This window comes from Vombatus ursinus, unplaced genomic scaffold, assembly GCF_900497805.2.
Source record: "Vombatus ursinus unplaced genomic scaffold, bare-nosed wombat genome assembly UNPS02007344.1, whole genome shotgun sequence".
NCBI classification, from domain to species: Eukaryota; Metazoa; Chordata; class Mammalia; order Diprotodontia; family Vombatidae; genus Vombatus; species Vombatus ursinus.
Window position 1 is genome coordinate 3,919,647 of NW_020947122.1, and position 17,983 is coordinate 3,937,629.

Here is a 17,983-nt window from a genome sequence, read left to right on the forward strand (position 1 = left end):
GTTTATTGACTGACTGACTAAAAATGTGCTTTCCATACAAGCAAAACATATTGATCTTAAGGACAAGATGCAAAGACTATTTGAGGATTATAGGTGTCCCAAAAGAATACCATAATGCAAGAAATAATACAAGAGAACTGCTTAGAACTTCTAGATTCAGAAAACACAGTGCCAATTGAAAGAAGTTTTAGATATGCAACTCCAAGCTGCATATCAGTTAGATTTAACAACTCCATTGAGAAACCAGGAGAAAGATCTTCAAATACAAAAGAAAGGCAATTTCAATAACATAAGAATATTTTGCACCCACCAGAAAATGTAGGAAGGAATGGAATTATGTGTTCTAGAGGGCAATGGAGTTCGAGATGCTCTCCAAGGTAACCTACCTTATAATTTGAGCTTAACCATAAATGAAAAAAAGATGGATATTCATTAATAAAGAGGTCTTTGAAACGTTCTTAGAGAGAAAACCAGGGGCAGCTAGGTGGTGCAGTGGATAGAGCTCCAGCCTTGGAGTCAGGAGGACCTGAGTTCAAATCTGGCCTCAGACACTTGACACTTACTAACTGTGTGACCCTGGGCAAGTCACTTAACCCCGATCACCTCACCAAAAAGCAAAAAAAAAAAAAAAGAAAGAAAACCAGACATGAAGAGATCATTTGCTTCTCAAACATCCCAGAGGTAAATGAATGAAGTAGCCAAAGACAGCAACAGCAACCAAGTGACAGAGGAGAAACAAGTAGACAAGGGTGAAAGTTAAAGTCAGGTGGAGGTGATGGTGGAGAGGTCGCTATGGATTGAATCCCATGGCGCCCTATTTACAGGTGAATCAATGTTTTCTATGGGATGAAATACAAAAATGGGAGGATGCAAGGAAATTGAGAGGGAAGAAGAAAAGGAGAGTGTGTCGAGGACTGGCAATGAGGGGAAGATGATTCCTATGGTCTCTCAGGAAGAGGAGAGCCTTCAAGGAAATGGGTGAAGAGAGAGAGATCTTTTTAGGTATGGAGAGAGGGTGCTGCTGATGAATGCACTTGTGGGTGAAGAGAGGTATTCTGTGAAGGGAGACGGACACCTTCCCCTGGGTATTGTTGCTGGGGCTTTGGTCCTTGAAAGATCACTTGTTCTGCCTCGTGGAGTCAGAGATTTTGGAGGCAACTGATCCCTGGTGAGTGGAAAAGCATGAACAAAGGGAGGAGATTTTGAGGCAAATAGGTGGAAGGCAAGTTTGAGGAAGGTGACCAGGGAAAGGTTTCTTCTTGGGGTGTAGGATGTGTCCAGGGAAGACTAGTACCTCTGGTGTGAGGGCTGCCAAACCCATTTCAGGGCTGCTTTCCACCTTTGGTGTCTACCTGATCCACCTTTCTCTCACAGGTTCATTGTTTGGGTTTTGATGGCTCAGAGTTAGTGTAAATAGCAATTGTTTTTCTGGCCAGAAACACCAAGGGTCTTCCCCTCCCAGAGAGATAGTTTTTTTGAGTAGGTAAAAGAGGCCTTTTTATTTTTTTCATTTAAAAAAAATTTTTTTTATTGCCTCACTTCTTACTTAGCCTTGATCAGTGAATGGGCATTGCCTCAGACAAACTAAGACCTGGGAAAGAACTTAACTTAAAAAGGCCAAGGTCTCCACTGCACCTGGGGCCATACCCAGTTGTCCTGATCTATACCTTGCCACTGGACCCAGATGGCTCTAGAAGAGAGAGTGAGGCTGGTGACTTTGCACAGTCCTGCCTCACTTAAATCCAGTTCATTTGCAAGTCAAGACATCACCTTTTTGATGTCATGGATACTCTCTGAGAACTAAGGACAAAAAACAATAACAACTCTCACCTCTGGCTCCAAGAAGCTGTAGTGTGCACAGTGGCCACACCCCGGTAAACCATTTTGGCAGACAGGCTAAACTAGGTTGAGGGTAACCTGAAGGTTTCAAACCCACCAGTGAGTTAGGGGGGTGTCTACCTGAAGGCAGCTGAAGCAGGCACTGTGAGTGCTCAGAGCTTGGTTGGACATTGAAGACACCAAGGTCACCCACTGTATCTTGAGCCATCACTAATCATGACTCTGTCCCGCCACTGGACTGTGATAACTCTAGAAGAGAGAGTGAGGCCAACAACTTCGTGCAACTCTGCCCCACTTAAATCCAATTATGCATGAATCATACCGTTACCATTTTACTATTTTTACCTATCGTCAAGTCCTGTGGCGAAAGGCAAGTGATGAAGCAGCAGTTACAGATACAATGGGAGCTGTAGTCACTACTTTGCACACAGGTAGCCTAGGCCATAGGATCGTCTTTTCACTGGAAGCAGCAGTGGGATTCGGCAGCCCCTGGGTGTTTGAGCAGCTTTTTAAGGACCACACTACTCACCTCCTGGTGTGAAGAAGGGTCTAGAAAAGGTGCCCTAAAAATTGTCTGCTTACTCAACCCTGGCCTGTTTACCGTGACAGGTGGCAGGTGGTTGAAACACACACATACAAAAAAAAATGTACAAAAACTTCTGCAAAGATGATTCCATTCACCATCAGGACATGGAATGCGTGTACAATTATAGACAACATAAAATCCAATAGACATGAAAAACAAATAGCTCTTGTTGCAAGAGAACTCAACAGGTATTGCATCCAAATAGTAGTCCTGAGTGAAACAAGGCTGGCAAATGAAGGCCAGCTTACCAGGGTCAGAGCCGTATACATATTTTCCTTGAATGGCTGCAGTGAAGGGGATTACCATGAAGCTGGTGTAGGTTTTGCAATCAAAACTAATGTAGTCGACAAGCTTGTATGCCTACTAAAAGGAGAAAAAGACAGGCTCATGACAATGCGATTACCACTTTCAGGAAAATGCCATGCCACCATCATCAGTGCCTATGCTCCCACCATGACGAACCCTGATGAGGTTAAAAAAAATTTTATGAAGACCTAGAGATCTTTATCATCAATGCACCAAAAGATGACAAGCTTATATTTCCGGGTGACTTTAATGCTAGAGCAGGCTCAGACTACCAGATGTGGGAGGAATGGAGTTGGAAACAGCAACAGCACTGGTCACTTACTACTGAAGATTTGTGCATCTCATGACCTCATCACCAACTCTGTCTTCAAAGCACCTTCACAGCAAACACTGACATTTAATGGACTGTGTCATTGTAAGAAGAAGAGACAGACAGGATGTGAGAGTGAGGATAGCAACTTGTGGAGCAGAGTGCTGATAGATCATAGGCTTATCCTCTCCAAGCTAAATATTAGCATTCAGCAACAACAACAAAATGACCCCAAGGCAAAATGACTATCTGAAGATTTAATGTCAAGAGATTAGAGCACTTCTGAGAATGAGAACAGTCTGTTGCTAACTTAGAGGGAAAGTTGAGCCAATACAAGCTGGCAACAGTAGAGCAGAAGAGGGGTGGGTGGCTTTCAGAGATTTGGTGTACAGCACTGCCTTTATTCATCTGGGTCAGAATACTTTCAAATATCAGGACTGATTTGATGAAAATGATGGGGAAACTCGGAAGTTCCTAAATGAAAAATGAGAACTCCACAGGATTTACCAGCAGAATAATTCATCCATATCTAAGAAGGCAGCATTTAACTCCATCAAAAGTAAAGTATAAATGAAGCTCAGAGAAATGCAAGATTCTTGACTCAGTAAGAAAGCAGATGAAATTCAGTTTTATGCTGATAGTAACAATCCACAGCACTCTTATTATGTCCTGAAGACTATTTATGGGCCAAAGACATAGGATGCACCTCAACTACTCAGTGGTTATGGAGACACTGATTAGTGATAAGGACATGATCCTGGAGAGATGGGCTGAACACTTCCAGAGTGTTCCCAATAGACCATCATCAGTCAATGCTGAAGCCATTGACCATTTACCTCAAATTGAAGTCAATCCCACTCTAGACAAATTTCCAACTGAAGAAGATATTTTGAATACCATTAGGCTCCTCTCCTGTGACAAAGCACCTGATGCTGATTCTATTCCAGATGAGATTTATTGGAGGGGGGGGGGTCCAATTCTCATACTAGAACTGACTGAAATTTTCTGGGTTATATGGCAAGAGGAGATATCCCCCAGGAATTCAAGGACACCTTCATTGTCTATCTCTATAAATGTAAAAGAAATAGATTGTCCTGTGACAATCAGAGTGCGGTCTCTCTCTTAGTCATTGTTGGCAAGATTCTTGCTACAGTCCTTCTTAATAGGCTGATCCTTCACCTGGAAGATGATCATCTACCTGAGAGCCAGGGTGGCTTCAGAAAGGGCCAAGGAACCATGGTATGCTGTTTGCTGCCCCACAACTCTAAGAGAAATGCCAGGAGCAGAAGAGGTCTGGACACAACATTTGTCAACCTGACCAAGGCCTTTGATACTGTCAGTCATGAGGACTTATGGAAAATTATGTCAAAATTTGGTTGCCCTGAGAGGTTCCTCAGTATTGTATGTCATTTTCATGATGGCATGCTTGCATGGGTTCTGGATAATGGACGATGTTCTTGTGCTTTCCCTGTCACCATTGGAGTGAAACAAGGCTGAGTGCTTGCTCCCATGCTTTTTAGTGTGATGTTTTTAGCCATGTTGTCAAATGCCTTAAGTGAGGACGAACACAGCATCAAAGTCAGCACTGATGATAAATTCTTCAACTTGAAAAGGCTACAAGCCAAGACTAAAGTAGAGTGATTGTTGGTGCATGATTTTTTGTTTGCAGATGATTGTGCACTCAATGCAGCCTCTGAAGCTGAGATGCAACAATATATGGATTGATTGTCGACTGCTTGTGCTAATTTTGACCTAACAAAAACACCAAGAAAACACAGGTGCTCCATCAGCCAGCACCACACCAGCCATACATGGAACCAACAGTTATAGCAAACAGGGACGTTTTGAATACTGTGGATAAGTTCACTTATCTTGGCAGTATACTTTCCAGGAATGTACACATTGTTAATGAGATTGATGCACACATTGCCAGAGCTAGCTCAGTGTTTGGGAGGCTCTGAAGGAAAGTGTGGGAGAGAAGAGGTATGACTGACTACCAAATTGAAAGTCTACAGAGGCATTGTGCTGACCTCATTGTTGTAAAGCTGGGAAACCTGGACAGTATACCAGCACCATACCAGGAATCTGAATCGCTTCCATTTGAATTGTCTTAGGAAGATTCTGAAGATCACTTGGCAGGATAAGATACCAGAGACTGAGATCTTTTCTCAACCTAAACTGCCAAGCATTCAAACTCTACTGCAGAGAGTGCAACTCCTATGGCCACGTTGTTAAAATGCCAAATGTACACTCACCTAAAAGACTATTTTACAGAAAACTCACACAAGAAAAGTGCTTACATGGAAGTCAGAAAAAGTAATACAAGGACACTCTCAAAATCTCTTAAGAACTTTGGAATTGCTTGCGTGACCTGGGAGATACTGACACAAGACTGCCCAGCATGGTGTGCCTTCATCAGAGAAGGTGCTGTGCTCTGTGAGCAAAGCAGAATTGAAGTGGCTCAAAAGAAACGTGAGACATGCAAACTTGGAGAATCTACCCCAAATAGTCCACCTGGACTATTTGTGTGTAACCTATGGTAGAGCATTCTGAGCTCATATTGGTCTGATCAGCCACCGCTGGACACACTGCGCCTTAACTCTAACACAGTGATGTCATTTTGGTCCTTTTTGAGAACAAAGGAAACAACCTATCGCTTGTATCTCCAGCATTTGGAACAGTTCCTGGCACATAACAGATGCTTAATAAATGCTTATTAACTCTTGCCTAATGAGCTGTAAGAATACATAGACAGTAACAAAATAATGACAAGAGATTTCAATGTTCCTCTCCCAGTTTTGGATAATTCTAACAAGAAGATAAACAAAAGGGAAAATATAGAATTGAACAAATTGCTAGAGAAACCAGAGCTCAAAGATTTATGGTGTCTTCTAAATGGGACTGCAGAGTAATATACATATTTGTTAACATCACATGAAACTTTTATAAAAATTGGCACCGACAAATTGCAAACAAATCTAAAAAGGCAGAAATAATAAATATAAATTATAATTTGGGGCATATGTATATACGGATCAATCACCTTGTATAACATATATGTTATAACATGTATAATCTAACACACAAACACACATATTACACAATGTAATTGTGCATGTATACAATACATGTTGTATATGTGTACATACATACAAATATATGTATGATATATATATATGTTGTACAAAGTAATCTGTATATATACATACATATGTAGTATGATTTGATGTATATACACATACACCAGTTATCTTGTATAACATACATATATACCCTATATTATGCATGTATGTATAATATATGTTATAAAAGGGAATTGGCATGTATATACACACATGAAATTATAATATATATTATATACATATATGTATATATGTAATACAAGATAGTTAATGTATATACACATGCATACCTTTGTTTCCTGATAGAATGTAAGCTTTTTAAAGGCAGAAACGATATAATTTTTTCCTTTGTAGCCCTAGCACCTAGCATAGTTTCTGGCACATAGTAGGAATTTAATAAATGCTTGTTGTTGATTATTGACTCCAAGTGAATCACTTTTCCCACTACACCACTAGTTGCATTGATGAGAATCCTACTACTATTTTTTTCATAAAAAAATAAATCTAGCGATAGCCACATAAATCATCTCACAACAGTAACTAAATGAGTGTCAGTCATTCAGTCAAAAAGTATTTATTAAGCACCTACTATGTGTCTACTCAGTGCTAGAGACACAAAGAAAGTAAAAAACAAGGAACTTACCCTCAAGTAACTTATGAATGTAATGGCATGAAAAGAATAATAACTCTCTCAGAAATCCCCAGCCAGGATTCTCCATGAAATGCTTATCAACAGATGAATTAAGATGAGGTAGGTGTCATTTTTCAAAAACATACTTTTCAAATACTTTTATGGAAAACTGAGCCCAATGTTTGTCAGAGAGATGGTGCAAGTCTAATTTTACAAGGGTGATTCAAAACATTCACAGGCATTGCCAAACTGTTCAACTTGATGGTATCTGGGTGCATTATTTCCTGGGCTCTGGGCTCCTGGGAAAAGAGGGTGTGGGTTCTGCATGTGGTGAATGCAAAGTTTCCTCTACTCTCTTTGTTTAGAGTGTGGGGGCAGGAGTGGGAAGAAAGGCAGGAGGGTGAATGAAGAGATGAGACTGAAGGTAGGAACTGCATCCCTGGGAAACCCTGAGAATTTTATCCAATTAAGAAGGGTACAGTAGAAGTGCTACTTTCCTTGTTTATTTCACCTGCTGAATGTGACCTAATTTAGTGACGAAAGACTTTCATCCTTCACTGGGGACAGTGGTGTGCTCAGATAAGGGGACTAGTAGAAGAGAGAACAGGGAAGTATTAATTAATTAATTTATTCATTCAATGACAAACAGTGCCTAATGTGTGTGTGTGTGTGTGTGTGTGTGTGTGTGTGTGTGTGTGGCAATTACTGGGCATGCACAGTTTAGATGAGTCATAGTCCTTGCCCAAATGGAGTTTATAATGTAGATTTAGACATGGCCATCCCTTAGCAAAATTTTGGAGTCAATGAAGCATGTTTTTAGAACCATAGTACTCCCTCTTCTCTCACTCTCTTCTAAATTCTCTACAATCTGGTTTCCAACTTCATCAAGTGAAACTGCTCTCTCCAAAGCTACTAATGACCTATTGATTGCCAGGTCTAATGATCTTTTCTCAATCTTTATCTTGAGCTCTCTGTTTCAGTATTGTCAGTCACTGCCTCTTGGGTAGTCTCTCTTCTCTAGGTTTTTGTGACACTTGTCTCTCCTGGATCTTCTCTAGTTAGCTAGAGAACTAACTCTCCTAAAGTGTAAGTCTGAGCAAGTCAACATCCTCGCCCCATCCCATTCAGTAAACTCCAGTGGGTCCCTATTACCTCCAGGATCAAATATGAGGTATTCTCTTTGGTATCTGAAGCCCTTCATGACTCCGCTCCTTCCTACCTTTCCAGTCTTTTTACACTTTGATCTCCTCCATGGACTCTATGATCCAGCTACATGGCTTCTAGAAAGGTGAAAGGATTTATCTAAGGCATTGCAACCCAGGGTTTTTGTTTGTTTGTTTGTTTGTTTGTTTTGTTTTTTTGTGGGCTAGGCAATGGAGTTAAGTAATTTGCCCAGGGACACACACAGCTAGTAAGTGTTATGTATCTGAGGCAGGCTTTGAACTCAGGTCCTCCTGAATCCAGGGCCGGTGCTCTATCCACTGCGCCACCTAGCTGCCCTTCAACCCAGGTTTTCTGAATGCCAGTTCAGGGATGTCTTCTTTGTTGTTGTTGTTTAGTGGTTTCAGTCATATCCAACTCTTCATGACCCCATTTGAGGTTTTCTTGGCAAAGATACTGGAGTGGTTTGCCATTTTTTTCTCCGCCTCATTTTACAGATGAGGAATTGAGGCAAACAGGGTTAAGTGACTCGCCCAGGGTCACACAGTTAGTAAATGTGTGAGGCTGGATTTGAACTCATGAAGATGAATCTTCCTGATTTCAAGCCTGACATTCTATCTGCTGCACCACCTATTTGCCTAATGCTTTCTTACTACACAGTATTTCCATTTGTGGAGGAGAAGTTTCACAGTGGATGATGAATAAACAACAAATTTCTCCCTTCCCCCCCCACCCCCCACTCCACACTGTATAAGTTGCTACATCTCATGCCGAATGGGGATTAAAACTCTTTCCCTGCAGGTACACAGAACTGCTGGGGTTGAGCATGTGCCTGCTCTTTCTATTTCAGGAATGGCTCAGGTATTTTGAATAACTCCACCCCAATGTCCCAGGGAATGGAGGGATAATTTGACCATATCACTATGGTTGGGACATACACACAGAGTCAGGGGTAGCTGTAATAGGCTAGAGCCAGTTGTTAAAATTTCAGTGTAAGCAAACTCTACAAATCAGGGCTTGATTTATTGTTTTGTTGATTGTGATTGAGAAAGTGATGGAGAAAAAGTGAATGATGTAGATTTAACTTAAAAGTCCTACTTTCTTTCTTTCTTTTTTTTTTTTTGACAGCCAGTTGTTAAACATTTACTAGAACAACACTGGACAGGGCCATCTTCTTGCCCCAGCTAGGGGCAAGAACTTCAGAAAAAAAGAAAAACCACCCAACAATTCTATGTACATAGCCTCAGATGTAGCAGAGGGGAATACTAATGTAGAGGATCAGTCCCTTATTATCCTATGCTGCAACCATATCTAGTAAAATACTTTAAATGGTTTACTTAGCCCATATAGGTCCCTGGAGGAGGGCTGCTTTTTGGCAGGTGGTAGGGGAGGGTAGAGTATTATATTCTGTGGGATGAGAAATGAATCCTATTTGTTTTCCCCTAACCTTTAAACAATAATCTATTATATTTGAGCCTTGTGAATTTGTATGCTTGTAAGGGAGTTTGATGTTTATACTCTATCCTCTTTACTGGAGTGTAATTAGTGTCAGACACTGAAGTTTGAAGATCATATAGGTGTGAAGTCAGACAAGTAAAAAGTACCCTAAAGTATATAAAGGAAGTTTGAGTCAGGAAAGGTTTTACATGCAAAGATGACCCTGGAAATGTAGTACTTCATAACTGACCAAATGATTTCCAATGACACCATTAGAAAATTCCATTAGATTCAAGGAATTTACAAGGGTTTTTAGGACCCAAAGCCTGGCTCCAAATCAAGGTCATGGTCAGCAGTATGGTAGCCGTGTTTCAGAAAGATACACAAGATACTTATGATCAGAGGATTTTAGAGGTGAAGGGGCCTTAGAGCTCATCTAGTCTAATCCCCTTAGATGAGGAAACAAGGCACCAAGAGAATGTTTCTTGCCTAAGGTCATACAAGTGACAGATCCAGAATCCTAACCCAGATTTTTCTGATGCCAAATCCACTATTCTTTCCACTATTTCATGCTGCCTTTTTTGTACACATATGGATGAAAGTGCAGTTCAGTGGGAAATGGATGGCAATAACTTGTCATGGTTTTTCCTTCCACCTACTCTTGCAAATCAGATTGAGGGAAGAAATGAATTTTCTTTCCATCTTTGAGCCTGCCAACACCACCCACTTCTGTCACTGTCAGTGAGAAATACTCTCCCACAACCCAAGCCCATTTTCCTGGGAAAGAGAGAACGAAAATGGAAGGGAGGGTGGAGCTGGCTTGAGGATTGTGCAGGGGACAAGGAGAGGTCTTCAAGCATGGCTGCTGAGCAGAACTACAATGAAAGTCTCAGAGCAAGTCTGAGGTTGTATACTGCAATGGAGTAGTATAGCGTGTGTTGTGTCTGCACATGGACTAAAGCAGCCTTGTGGTGTGGGATCATAAGATGTAGGGTTGGAAGAGACCTTGATAATAATAGCTAGCATTTATGTAGTGCTTTAAGACTTGCAAATCACTTTTCATATGATAACTCATTTGATCGTCACATCAATCCTGTGAGGTAAGTGCTATTTTAATCCCCATTTTACAGATGAGGAAACTGAAGCACAGAGATGGTAAATGACTTATCCAGGGTAACATAACTAATATAGATTGGAAGTAAGATTTGAATTTAGGTCTTCCTGATTTTAAGTCCTATACTCTATTCCCCTCCCTCCTTAGAAATCAGCTAGCCTACCCGCCCCCCCGTTGGGTGTTTCACATGGCTAATTTTGGGCTGTCTCTGAAAAGTGTCCCCCAAATTTCTGTATTTGTCACCAGGGACTCTGCTCTTTGGGCAGATTAAATACAGAGAAGGCAGGAAGGGAATTATTTCAAGTGGATTATTAATAAAGTAGTGGATCTGATCATGGGGGAACTAGATAGGAGGATGTCTGCTCTATTTTTTTTCCTAGGTGGGGTAGAGGATCAAGAAGACTCAGGTAGTAATATTGCAGAAAATGGCTTGCCTCTTACCTTCCTCACTTCCCTTCCAGGACCCCATGCTCTAAACTGACCTAGCATTCTTTCTCTTCTTTCCTGATCCCTTAATCAAAATCCTCCATTCAGACACATTAGGAAAGCAATTCCAATAAATAAATTTATACTAAAGGGTAAATGATTGACAGCTTCCTCCTTAACCCTCCCATGGGTGTGAGCATGCTAACATAAGTACACTTCTACTTGGTTGAATTCCAGGCAATGTGAAGGCCTTTCTAAGGCCTTTTAGATCACTCCATTTACCTATATTTCTTATGGGCAAGGCTATACTTTAGCATTGAGAACCATTAGGGGAAAGGAACATCTATCTTTGTGGCTAATAGTCTTCTTGCCTGATAGAGAGGAGTTCCTAGGCTCATAAAATCTCAGAGCTGCAAGTCCAATTCACTCATTTATACTGAGGAGGAAACTAGGACTTTGCTAAGGGGTGTGCTGAAATGTTTGTTAGCCGGCCCTTCTCAGGATGCCCTTTTAAGTGTAATCTGTATTATTGACATTTCTCCATCACTTTTTAAAGTCTAGACAATCAACAAAACAACAAATCAAGCCCTGATTATTGTAGTTTGTCCATTTAAGGTGTAAATACTCACAGTGAAAATTGAACAATCTGCTTGAGCTGGCTCCAGCACACCCTTCCTATGCCTCACCTCGCCCTGCTCTCCTAGGGGCTCCAAATAAATGGGGAGGGGCAAAATCTCAATAGACAGGAAAGGGCATGTACTATCTAAGCCAAATTCAACTCCAGGACCCTGGTTACCAATACTCTCATTACTTTAAGGTGGCTTGGGTCCCCTGTCGAATGGGGAAGGTAGCTCTAGGAATAACCCCAAAGGGGTGTCTAATGGGAGGTGGGCAGTGGGGTGGCTAGGGAATCCAGCTGCTGTCATTATAGTCCAGGTATTCTCCAAGAGGTTCCTGAGAAGCTTTGTGCTCCTCTTGGTCACCTTTCTCCAGCTGACCTCCAAAAATGGTCTTAGTTGCTGCAGCAACTCAGTCAATCCCTCAAGGTCCAGGCCCAAGTCCAGGCCCAGCCTCTGCTCTTCTCTGCTCTCCTGGGTTTGGGCTGTGACTCACTTGGTGGCCTTGACTTCAGCTTTCTGCTTCCCCAGGCTACAGCTCAGGATGAAATCTGAACCAGAAAGCCATCTCTCACTGAATCATAGGGCATTTGCCATTGGGGAACTAAAGTAGGGTTGGAGCAAGTCTGCTATCAACAGAGCCCACCCTTCCCAAATTGACCATTAAACTCTATCCCTGTCTGTCATCGTTTTTAAAAAATCAGAGGAACATCAGCTATTAGACTGGTGGCAATTACTTTTGAGAATCAAAAAAGCAACCAGTATGCATTCCCCAAAGGTACTTCCCCCACTTGTTCACTGATGCCTAAAATTCTTTTGCCCTTAGTCACTGTGCCTTCCTTATGTTTAGCCCTTTACAATTTCGCGAGCACTTTTGTGTGTATTGGGTTATTTGATCCTCACAGCAATAATAGCTGACGTTTATATAGTGCTTTAAAGTTGGCAGATCTTTACATGTATTCTCTCATTTGAACTTCACAACAACCTTCTGAAGCAGATAAGTACTCAGCTATTATTATTCTTGTTTTACAAATGAGGAAACTGAGACTCAGACATTAATTGATTTGCCCCTGATCACAGAGACAGTAAGAAATATAAGAGGTCTGATGTAAACCCAGCTTTTCTTGATTTGACGGCTAGTGGAGAGTCACAGTGACAAACTGACTTTCAATAACCCTTATTACTACTTCCATTTTACAGAGCAAGAAAGTGAGTCTTAGAAAGGTTAAGTGAATTAAGACAGTGTGATACTGAGAATAAAATGCTTGGAGTCAGGAAGCAGGTTTGAATCCAACATCGTCTTCTGACATTTACTAATTATAAGACTGTGGACAAGTCACTTAAAATCCCTGAGCCTCAGTGTTCCTCATCTGTAAAATAGAGCTAATATGGTAGTACTTACCTCACTGAGTGGTTTTGGAGTTCAAAAATGATCCAATGGAATCTGTGATTTCATCAATTCTGCCAGAGTAGGGAACTCTAGGGAGTAGGGGGGAACTCTCTCCAAAACAAAGCCATGTCAGATCACAAGTCACTGTTCATATGAGGAGCAACCCAATGGAAGATAAGCTTTTTGAGAGCAGGGACTGTTTTGGATTTTGTCTTAGTATTTTTAGCACCAAGGTTAGTGCCTAGTACCTAATAGATGATTAATAAATACTTCTTGAATTAAATGAATTCACCATCTCCAGGGGAAAGGCATTCCACTTTTGGACAAGCTCAAATGGTTAGGAAGTTCTTTTTAGTCAGCCTAAATCTGCTTCAATGGTCTCTTACCTAGTGAGTAAGCTTTAGGGAGTTGCTTAATGCACATATTTGCCCAGGGCCAGAAAGCTGATAAGTCCAAGACAGGGGTGGAGGACTTGCAGCCTCCTTCTAGGTCCTCAAGTGTGGCCCTTTCACTGAATCCAAACTTCACAGAACAAATCCCCTTAATAAAAGGACTCTAAGAGGTAGGATTTTAATCTAAGTCATTCTGACTACAAGCCTCTCTCCAGGACTACTAAATGTTATTATTACTGTCTAATAACATGGTACTAATAGGTGGCCAAAGCCAGGCTTTAGGTCTGAGATCAAATAAGATAATATGTGTGTGTGTGTGTGTGTGTGTGTGTGTGTGTGTGTGTATAAACACTTAGTTCAATGCCTAGCATTCAGTAGGTACTTATTAAAGGATTGTTCTCTTCCCCATTCTGACTCTAATTTCAACATTCTACCACAACCTCACCTGTCTTTGACATGACAAGGAGAGATAAAGCTGAAAACATACCTATTGGGTAGGCAATCCATTAATTCACATGGAAATTCATCATTCATTCAAAAAAAATTTATTTCTCTATGCCAGGCACTAAATTAAGTCACACAAAATACAAATAGGAAACAGTTTCTGCTCTCAAGGAAATTTAAATCTCTTGAGATTGCTAGTTTATCCTCTCTTGACAATCCATTTGGATAGAACTGATACCTAAAAAAGTGGGGAGGGCTGGTGGAGAGAGGGAAGAACTACTGGATGAATAAAGGGAGAAGCTTCACAGTTTTGCCTCAGGCATTAGCAAAGCTCAGGGCTTTGCCCATTACTCTAGATAGATATGTTGATAGTGTCTCCAGGGTTTAAAAAAACAACCAAAAACTAGCATGGCACACTTGCAATTTTCCCTTATTCCATGCCTGCCAATTTTCCCCTACTCCGTGTCAGCCAAATGTATCTTCCCATTCCTCTTTACTGTTGTCCTTGGAACAAGGATGATTGGGGAAACCCTGGATTTGCTGGACTGAGGCACCTCCCACGGAGGGGGATATGTGCTGGGCTCCTTGCTGAGGGCCATTGTCCTTGCTGAGATGACACAGGGAGCTCTCAATTGGTCCCCAACGACTTGAGAATTGCTATCAGTCCAACAAATGACAGATCAGCTCTGATATATATATATATATATGTATATATGTGTATATATATACATATATATAAACACAAACATACATAAATGCATACACCTGACAAAAGCAAGTTTCAGTGAGCAGAGGAGGGAAACACAGTTATGGTCTAGTAAAAAAATGGTAGATTTGGAGTTAGAGGACCTGGATTCAAATCCAGACTCTCTTATTTACTACCTGCTACAAGAGAGGTTTCCTCATCTGTAAAATAATAAGAGATTGGTCTACCACAAGTGGCCCTCTAGGTCCTCAAGTGTGGCTCTTTAAGGGGATTTGAGGACCTAGAGGGCCACATGTGACCTCGAGACTGCAGGTTCCCCACCCCTGGAGATGATCTTAGAAATCCCTTCCAGCTCTGATTCTGTGGTCCAACAAGGATCACAGCCTCCCGCAGCCAAAGGAGGGAGAATCAGTCCCAAGAAAAAGGAAACAATCTGGAAGTCATCACCTAGGGAGTCTGGTCTATTTAGACAGCCCAGCTGAATAACTCTGTCCAAGAAAACCCAAATGTCAAAACCTGCAACCCTTCTTCTCCCAGGCCACAGGGCTGATTGCATTTCCTGCATTCCCCCGCCCCCCCCGCCCCCCCGCCCCCCGCAGTTGTTTCCATACTTTTTCTAGGGAAATATCAGAGAATGGAAGGAACTCCCTCGTTGATTCAATTCAAGAAACACTTATTAAACACCTACTATATAGCAGTGAAAGGGCAGTGTGGTTTAGTGAACAGAGAGCCTGTCTCAGAGCAAAGGTGACAGACAAGTCCTGCTCTCGAATTATATGGGCGGAGTGACCCTGGAGCAAGGGAAGTAACCTCTTATGGCTCTAGGCAGCTCTCGAAGACTATGAATTGCAGAGAAGTTAGTGACCTACATTACTAGAGAGAATTGGCTCATCTGGGAATTTCCTATGCTAATGAAATCACAGGTCTTAGCCCCCAACCTCTACATTCAATTCAATTTAATAAGCATTTATTAAGTGCCTGCTCAGTGCCAGGCACTGTGTTAAGCACTATATGAGAAGTACCCTGGTAGAAGCTGATCCACGAGTAGACTGCACGTGAACAGCAGGACAACCAGTCCAGAGAGCGAGGTCACTCAGAGCTCTATCGCTTGTATTTCTTCAGGGTTTTTTTGTTTGTTTTTGTTTTGTAAATTTAAATAGAGAAAGCAAATAAGCATCCGTCCTACACCTACGCATGCACCTACACACACACGAGCAATCACACACGAGAAGGTGTTGTGTGTGTGTGTGTGGGGGGAGTGTAAAAGAGACTGTGGTCCCAGCTGGAGTGCGGCTTGGGGCTCCCAGTTTCCTGATCTGATAACACACCAGCCACGTGCAGTCCTGCCCAGGAGTTGGTGCCCTCTGGCAGAGACCGGTGAACACCCCCATGGTTTCTCTCTCCTTCCTAAGGGTGGACACTGGGAAGACAACCTGAAATGACCGAAAAGCCAAGGGCCTCCGGGCCGCCCGCTTTCCTCCCTGCCGCTGGCCGACTGCAATAGCCAAGTGTATTAGGTCCTCGGCTGACTCCGAACGGAAGCCGCTGCCAGGGCTAGGCCAGAAGATGCATTTCCTGAGCCCAGCCCGAGGCAGCAGGCTGGCACCACCCCACCGGGAGGTCTCGGGACAAACTATTTCCCTGCCCTCTCAGCCCGTTGGTCCTCTCTCTATCAACAGAGAAAAAAACCAGTGTAGCCCCGAGCTCCAGACATGCAGGACTGGCCGGGGAAGCTGACCTCTCCTTTCCCTCTAGAGTTCCCGCCCCATAGGGGAGTTCCAAGAGCTTACTTTGCAGACAGCGGGCTGCAGCCAGGCAGAGAGCGAAGAGTCCCAGGGTGATGCCTCGGTTCCTTCTCCTCCAGCTCTGCAGTGGCCTCATGAGCAGTCCCAGGTCTGCAGGGGTTCTGCATTTAATGGACAGGAGGCATGGCAGACACTGGAGCTGCTGGGCTGCGGGGCTGAGCTGCCTCACGAGCAACTCCTCCTTTTTCTCCGTCCCCTCCTCCTCTGCCTTTCCTCTGTCCTCTCCTCCAACACATACACACCCCTTCTTATCTCTCTCCTCCACCACCTCCTTCTCTTCCTCTCCAGCCGGTGTCTGATGCAAATGAGCTGGCTGCTCTCAGGTTAAACCAGTTCTTGAGTCTGAGAAAGAAAAAACAGAAAAGGAGAGAGAGTCTTGGAGAAAAAGAGAGAAAGGGAGGGAGGGACAGAGAAAGAGGGAGAGAGGGAGGTATGAGATGGCAGGGGCACGAGATATCAGAAGGGGGCACACAGACTCAGGAGGCAAATAAAGACTGTTTCCTTCTGTTCACACCCAATATACTGCTATTGATTCAAGATTTAACCAGACAGTGGGGTGCTGGTGAAGTGGGGAGTCTGCTACCCCAAGAGCTGTTTCTTCTCAAGCAGCCAAAACATAACTATCCAATGGCCCTTGCAGACCAGGGAAATACATTTAGGAAGGAGAGAGTGTCAGGCATCTCCTCTAAACGAATGCTCTCTCTCAGCACTTAGGATCCACTGTAGGGTAAGGAAAGTGCCCTGGATGTTGGAATGAACTAAGTGGAACCAGCAGGAAGAGCAGAGATATTCTGCTGAGGCCATTTAACAGGAGATCTTTACCATTTCGAGGCAGCATCCTTCAATATGGTGGAAAGAGAACGGAACTGGGAGTTTCACACCTCTGCAAAGGAGTTGGGTGTTGGGAGGTATCTTCTTTGGGACCCAGCTTATTCCTTATAATTTCATAACACTCATTTTCAACTAGATAAAACAAATTGCACCCCTCTTTCACATGACAGTCCATAGTACTAGGTTTGGAGAAAGGATTTGGATTCTAATCCTGACTCTATCACTTAATGACTAAGTGATCATGGGCAAATCATTTCATGTCTCTGTTCTTCCATTTCTTCATCTGTAAAATGAAGGGCTGAACTCCGTAACCTCCAAGATTCTTTTTTATCTAAATCTGTGCAGTTTACACTTAAAGATAGCCATCATTCTCTTCTCTATTTTATTTTATTTTTTTTATTTTTAGGCAATTGGGGTTAAGTGACTTGCCCAGGGTCACACAGCTAGTAAGTGTCAAGTGTTTGATCTGAGGCCAGATTTGAACTCAGGTCCTCCTGACTTCAGGGCGGGTGCTCTATCCACTGTGATACCTAGCTGCCCCCCATCATTCTCTTCTATAGAGAAAACATCTCCCAGTTCTTTAAGAGAATTTTCTTAGAGCATGGTTTCAAATTCTTTCACTGTTCTGGTTGTCCTCCTCTGGACAGCCTCCAGGTTATCAGTGACCCTCCTAAAGTGTGGTATCCAGAGCTAATCATTACACTCTTTCAAGATGTAGTTTCACTAGACCAGTGCTATTATCTCCTGTATTCTGGATGCAAAACTTCTGATAATGCAGCCTGAGATTGATTTAGTTTTTTTGGCCACCATGTTACACTATTGACTCATATCGAGCTTGCAGTTTGACAAAATCCCTAGCCTGTTTC

The 17,983-nt window shown here is 42.5% G+C and overlaps 1 protein-coding gene across 1 annotated transcript in view; it reads right to left on the reverse strand.

Annotated features, from left to right (window-relative positions):
• Positions 1 to 16,440, reverse strand: part of VSTM5 (V-set and transmembrane domain containing 5) — a 31,436-nt gene extending 14,996 nt beyond the window's left edge. The window contains exon 1 of the mRNA XM_027849408.1: positions 16,272 to 16,440. Within this exon, the coding sequence (XP_027705209.1) occupies positions 16,272 to 16,362 (91 nt within the window). The 5' untranslated portion in view covers positions 16,363 to 16,440. The remainder of the gene's footprint in view (positions 1 to 16,271) is intronic.
• Between the last annotated feature and the right edge of the window lie 1,543 nt (positions 16,441 to 17,983).